This window comes from Lottia gigantea (genome assembly GCF_000327385.1).
Source record: "Lottia gigantea unplaced genomic scaffold LOTGIsca_60, whole genome shotgun sequence".
NCBI classification, from domain to species: domain Eukaryota; kingdom Metazoa; phylum Mollusca; class Gastropoda; family Lottiidae; genus Lottia; species Lottia gigantea.
Genome location: NW_008710050.1, coordinates 897057 through 903881, shown reverse-complemented (window position 1 = coordinate 903881; position 6825 = coordinate 897057). Strand labels below are relative to the sequence as shown.

The 6825-nt window shown below is 38.0% G+C and overlaps 2 protein-coding genes across 2 annotated transcripts; both read left to right on the top strand.

The window, feature by feature from the left end:
* Positions 1–551: 551 nt before the first annotated feature.
* On the top strand, positions 552–2715 carry LOTGIDRAFT_128222 (hypothetical protein; the record flags this gene model as incomplete). The annotated part of the gene is made up of 6 exons (XM_009064120.1): positions 552–644; positions 773–896; positions 1094–1200; positions 1564–1660; positions 2114–2194; positions 2567–2715. The coding sequence occupies 6 exons, from the start codon at positions 552–554 to the stop codon at positions 2713–2715; spliced, it is 651 nt and encodes a 216-aa protein (XP_009062368.1).
* A 3244-nt stretch (positions 2716–5959) lies between these two features.
* LOTGIDRAFT_166706 (hypothetical protein) lies at positions 5960–6382 on the top strand (the record flags this gene model as incomplete). The annotated part of the gene is made up of 1 exon (XM_009064119.1): positions 5960–6382. The coding sequence occupies one exon, from the start codon at positions 5960–5962 to the stop codon at positions 6380–6382; it is 423 nt and encodes a 140-aa protein (XP_009062367.1).
* Positions 6383–6825: the final 443 nt, after the last annotated feature.

Here is a 6825-nt window from a genome sequence, read left to right as displayed (position 1 = left end):
TGTCAAGGGATAGCCTCGAGGAGCTGCAAGGTTTCCACCAATTTAAGAACCAAATAAAACGATTGGCATACAGAAAATGTTTCTAACAATGACCGTCAGGTACAAAAATCCAAGCTTTTGCTTATTTGCTGTCGAGGACTTCGATTTCAGCTCTCTCAATCTGCCCCATCTATAATCAAGCTTGTGCCAGTGGAAAAGCTCATTAGTTAGATTGTCGTATGCGAGGTGATTAGGTGCTGTGGGTTCAAAACCTCCTAGGAAAGAACAATTTTGGTAACACAGTCACTCAGCCAGTGATTCGGAGTGTTTGTCCTGTGTCGACTTTCAAATCCTATCACAACTCAAGATATTATAAGGTCGAACGAAGACTGCTTTCCCCTACTGGTTTTTAATTCACTGGATATTCAAGTATGTGTAGTTATTATATCGGTCAAAGTCCATCTTATTAACTTGAATTTTCTTGCGACAGTAGACTTTAGTTTTATAAAGATTAAAAGATCCAAGAGACTGATTTAACACAGTGTATATGCTAAGGAAAGCATATTCTAACAATGAATCTAAGTGGAAAGGTAGCTCTGGTTACCGGGGCCGCTCAAGGACTCGGTAAAGCATTTTCAGAGTCGCTACTTTCTCAAGGTGCTAAGGTAATATAATAACAAATCTTATTATTCTGTTTACAGATAAACATATTACTTTATAATGGAGTTGTAATGGATAAAATGATGTTTAAATTTGTTTTAACAAGTTTGAATTCGTAGTCTCGTTCTTCCAGGTTTGTTTAGCTGATGTCAAAGTTCAACAAGGAAAGACAACTGCTGCAGAATTTCAGAAAACTTTCGGCAACGATTCAGCTTTTTTTGAAAAATGTGATGTTTCTATAGCTGACGATGTAACAAGTATGTAGAATTTAATATTGGTGAAAAATTTGATATTCTAAATAAGTTGAAAGATTGATAAAGACTAAACTAGGGAAATATGGCTTCTTTCGGCCATGTAATAAGGGGATATTAAACGTAACAGGGATACGAACAGTCCATAAAGATACTATATGTATATGCTCTTCGAATGCTTACCCTGAATGCTTGATTTGTAGATGTATTTAAAAAGGTAAAGAGTAAATATGGTCAGATAGATATATTAGTAAACAATGCTGGTATCGCCAACGAAACACACTGGAGGAAAATGGTCGACATTAATTTGGTGGGATATTATTTCAATATTTTATCAGTAGCTTTGAAGTAGGAAATCTGATTCTATTAGTTAAACCTTTCCAATCTTCACAGTGTCAAGCAATTACGAACTCCATCCAATATCTTGACTGCAATAGCCGCCTTTCTTGTATCACAGAATACAGCAATTTGATTGGGTTCTACTCCAGCGAATGCAGCCAATAAGATCCCCGACAGAAAGGCTGTACGCAAAACTGCATATCATTTCATGGAATCGTGCGTTTAATTGTTTGTGGACGAAAGATTCCATTTCATTTCATAGAATCGTTAGTTTGAATGATTTCACAGTAAACGTAAACCTCCATTTCGTTCACATTGATATGTCTGTTTTTAGGTAAGTGTAATTCAAGGGACACAACTGGGTATAGAATATATGAGTAAAGAATATGGTGGTAACGGTGGAGTTATAATAAATGTTTCATCATCAGCAGGTAAGTATTGGTTTGCGATCGATCGACCTACTGCTAGTTTCACAGGAGGCAATCATGGGACTGACACGAAAAAGAAACCTGCATAATTTAGTTTTAAAATGTCGTAATCGACATTATATATATTAAAGGGATTGTAAAGAGGCTTTCTAAATTTGTATCGGGGACACTGATAGCATCAATTTTTCACCATTTCCATTTTCAATCAGATATTCCACTAAATAAATAAATAAATTAAAATAAGTAGTAAATTTTACTTATTGCGAAGGGTATTATGTTCCAATGCACGAATTTTTAGAATTAAAATCCCGCAAACGCCATTTCAGAAGTTGAAATAACTGAAGCTGAGTAAATATAATTGTTGGTCCGTCTGATCTGACGATAAGGCAGAGTTCAATCATGGAGTACAAGCACTTCCAAAGAGTTTGAAACCAATGCGATATCACTCTTTTTTAGGTCTAGTTCCAGTATTTATAACACCAGTATATTGCGCAGTGAAATTTGGTGTTGTTGGTTTTACTAGAAGTGTTGCAGTAAGTCATTATTTTATAGAAAATTCTATAATTTTGATTCTGCACTTGGTCTTGGAATAGACCTTTTTGGGAAAGCCACAAAAAGGCATATTTCGGTTATCAAAAGTTTCCGTCCTCACTCGTATCCATTTTAGAATCAACAATAAAAGTCGCTAATTTTCGAAATTATACCGTACCGGCCCGATATCCAACTGTCGAACCTGAATTCAGTATGCGACAACTGTGGAAACGGATATTATTGAAAAATATATTTAATTTGCTACATTCTGGCACATGACAAAAACGTATTTGTAAGAATTAAAGTGGGGGTACAAACTTTTTCCTAGGAGGGCGAATTCCTCCATCTCAGCCGACTATTATCCAATATTTCAGCAAGACCCTAGAAATAGATCTACAAGTGGTATCAGATTCTGTTGTCTATGTCCAGCCTTTACTGATACGGATATTATCAAGTTTAAAAAAGACTCTGGTATTAATATGAAATATGCACCCAAGATTCTGAAATCTGTTGGAATTAATAAGTAAGCTTTGTAAGGGTTGGTTTTAAATCCAAACCGCCCAAACCGCTAAAAAAAATTTGCGCTAAAATAGGTATTGTTTATGCTAAGAATAATGTTTCGTTTCGTAGTATAAAACCTGTGATTCTTAAAAGTAAACAATACTAATATTGGCGCAAGTGTTATTAGCTGTTGGGCCAGTAGGGCGGTTGAGATTAAAACCAACCCACTTTGTAACCTTTATTTTAATCGACCTTTTGACAAACACAAAATATGATACATCCAAAATAAAATTTGAACGAGTCTTAGTCAAATTCTTCAGGATCAAAACACCTGGCATGGACTGTTGAAAAATAATGATTCAAGCCTGGAAGAGATGACGGAGATATATAGTTAAACAAACCTTGGCCATTTATATAGAGTGGAATGAATTATTTTATGGTTTTCTCGCAAGAGCTGTCAGGTGTGCCATCTTGGGGGGTTTGATTTTAATCTTGAATATATGTAAATAGTCTTCAGATGTATTAGAAATGTAGTAAAATCACATAATTCCTATAAAAATACTTCTAACTAGGAAATTTACTCACTATTTCTATATTTGTCTTTTCTAAATATCATAAAGTATCTTAAATTCGATGGTGAACTGTGAACACTATTACTGATTACCTCGGCTACAAAATTCCAGTAACTGAGACTAAAGTATGATTTGTCAAAAAATGGCCAACCCGTCTCTTTAAACTGATGGCGCTGTCAGTGACTATTGAATATTTTCGTGAAAAGTTTGGTTTGGGTGTTAAATTTTTCATTCTTCCTCAGGTCCACGGTTCATCTTTTTTTTCAGAGTGTCGACTGTTGTAGAAGGGTTTATGGAACTGGTAACTAAGGCTGAGAATGGTGCTGTGATGACTGTTACCCATGGTGATGGAATTGGATATAAATATAGGGACGCTACTATCAGCAAACTCTGAGACCAACGCCATCTTTGTAAACGACATGTGCATTTCGGTTAGTGAACTTTCGCCAGGGACAGTGATACGACCGTGATTAAACTCAAATATTGCTCAATAGTTATAACATATCAATGAATGATTTATATTAAAATATTAAATAATAAATACCAACCAAGCTGTTATCTTAGCCTGTTCACAAGCAAAAATCAATATCGGATCCACCAAGGCTGTCAGAATACACGGGTCGACAGCTTATTATGTTTTTTACTTAACATATAGGTAGACAGCTTCTCAAGTCATCAAACATGTCTGTAGACAGCTTTTCAATTCACTAAATATGTAGTTAAACAGCTTCTTATATAACCAAATAAGGTAGACAAGTTACGTTACCAAGCATGTCGGTAAACAGCTACTCAAGTCACCAAACATGAAGGACGATAGCTTCTCAAGTCACCAAACATGTAGGACGACAGCTTCTCAAGTCACCAAACATGTAGGTAGACAGCTTCTCAAGTCACCAAACATGTAGGTAGACAGCTTCTCAAGTCACCAAACATGTAGGACGATAGCTTCTCATGTCACCCAACATGTAGGTAGACAGCTTCTCCAGTCACCAAACATGTGGGTAGACAGCTTACGTTACCAAACATGTCAGTAGAAAGCTTCTCAAGTCACAAAGCATGTAGGACGATACCTTAAGTCACCAAACATGTCAGTAGAAAGCTTCTCAAGTCACTAAACATGTAGGTAGACAGCTTCTTAAGTCACCAAACATGTCGGTAGACAGGTTATTAAGTCACCAAACATGTAGGACGACAGCTTCTCAAGTCACCAAACATGCAGGTAGAAAGCTTCTCAAGTCACCAAACATGAAGGACGACAGCTTCTCAAGTTTCCAAACATGCAGGTAGAAAGCTTCTCAAGTCACCAAACATGAAGGACGACAGCTTCTCAAGTTTCCAAACATGTAGGTAGACAGCTTCTCAAGTCACCAAACATGTCAGTAGAAAGCTTCTCAAGTCACCAAACATGCAGGACGATAGCTTGTCAAGTCACCAAACATGTAGGTAGACAGCTTCTCATGTCACCAAACATGTAGGACGATAGCTTCTCATGTCACCAAACATGTAGGACGACAGCTTCTCAAGTCACCAAACATGTAGGACGATAGCTTCTCATGTCACCAAACATGTAGGACGATAGCTTGTCAAGTCATCAAACATGTAGGTAGACAGCTTCTCAAGTCACCAAACATGTAGGTAGACAGCTTCTCATGTCACCAAACATGTAGGACGATAGCTTCTCATGTCACCAAACATGTAGGACGACAGCTTCTCAAGTCATCAATCATGTGTAACAGTAGATACAAGGGGGTACCATTTCTTATGTGTAAGGCTTAGTAGTGAGGACAGTTAAGTGGTTGAAGGGAGGTAACTCTGTTTAGTAAAAGTTACAAGTGCCTGTGTTTCAAAAGGTGACTAATGCCTGTGTGCAAGGGCAAGTCACTCTTATGACAGGAAGTTCTCTTCCATGTGCTCCTCAATGTTGATAAAGCCTATGAAATACCTAAGTTTTGTTTCTCTCCTCCCACAGGTATTATTTTGCTATAAAAGGCCAATTATGTTGCTGTCAATCTATAAGACATAGGTTTACTACACTATGTCAGTGTTTTAGGCCTTTGCCTCTGAAAATCTTGTATTTTCTATTAGTATCACACACGTTGGATGGCCCGGTGCGGTAGGCCACCCCACGTGGTAATGGGCAACCCTTATTCATTGCGCCTTTGCATTGTTCTCTCATGTAATATAAGTTTACACAAGTTGATGTTCGTAAGACATGTTGTATATTAGTTTGTAGACTCTTATGACAGGAGGTTCTCTTCCATGTGCTCCTCAATGTTGATAAAGCCTATGAAATACCTAAGTTTTGTTTCTCTCCTCCCACAGATGATCCTGTAGAAGGTAGTACGACATTGTTTGTCTGTTGTTAACAGAGCTGTAGAAAGGGGTGTTGGTTCCAGTTGCACCATGTTATAGTGCCAGTATATGAACCCTTTCCTTGTGCTCTCCAGAAGTGTCTACCAGGCTTAGTTGTGCTGCATCGTATAATCCTGAGGTCCACCGTTGTACCGTCTTTAAAGCTGAACTTTAGGCTTAACTGAGTTACCCAGTGTTGTCATTATTTCTCATTCTCTGTGTGTCAGTCATCGCGTTGGCTAATCTGGTTGTTTTACTACTCACACTTCTCTGTTTTCACCTTCTTGGTGCAGAGAGGTGTAACATTTGGGGGCTTGTCCGGGAACCAGATATTTTCCCAAACGCAATGGCTGATAGTATTGAAGAGAAACTTTTTGAGGCAAAGGCTCGCCTGTTTCAAATGCCTTTCGACACTATGGTACAGACATTGACGTTGTTAAAAATTGACATTGATAAAAGTGTTAAGACTCGTAGTCAGGCTGTCAAGGCTTTTGATGTTGTCTGGTCAAATTCTGATGAATTAGAAGAAAATTACGAAGATTGTACAAACCCACCGTTTGATCGCAGGCTTGATGAAGTTCCTCCAGAGACAGCTGATGGAGTTGCAGATCAAGATGGAAGATCTGGTGGGAATTTATCTCAAGAAGAAGATGAAAGACCTAATGGAGATTCATCTCAAGAAGATGAAAGATCTAATGGAGATTCATTTCAAGAAGAACTTCATTCTGGTCGAAAACGGTTACGAAAGGCACCTTCTAGGCTAACGTAAAGCTTTTAAAGCTGAACTTTAGGCTTAACTGAGTTACCCAGTGTTGTCATTATTTCTCATTCTCTGTGTGTCAGTCATCGCGTTGGCTAATCTGGTTGTTTTACTACTCACACTTCTCTGTTTTCACCTTCTTGGTGCAGAGAGGTGTAACACATGCAGGATGATAGCTTCTCGAGTTACCAAACATGTTGGACGATAGCTTCTTAAGTCACCAATCATGTCTGTAGGCAGCTTCTCAGGTTTCCAAACATGTCTGTAGACAGCTTCTCATTTCACCAAACAGGTAGGTAGACAGCTTCGCATGTCACCAAACATGTCAGTAGAAAGCTTCTCAAGTCACTAAACATGTAGGACGACAGCTTCTCAAGTCACCAAACATGTAGGTAGACAGCTTCTCAATTCACCAAACATGTAGGTAAACAGCTTCTCAAGTCACCAAACAT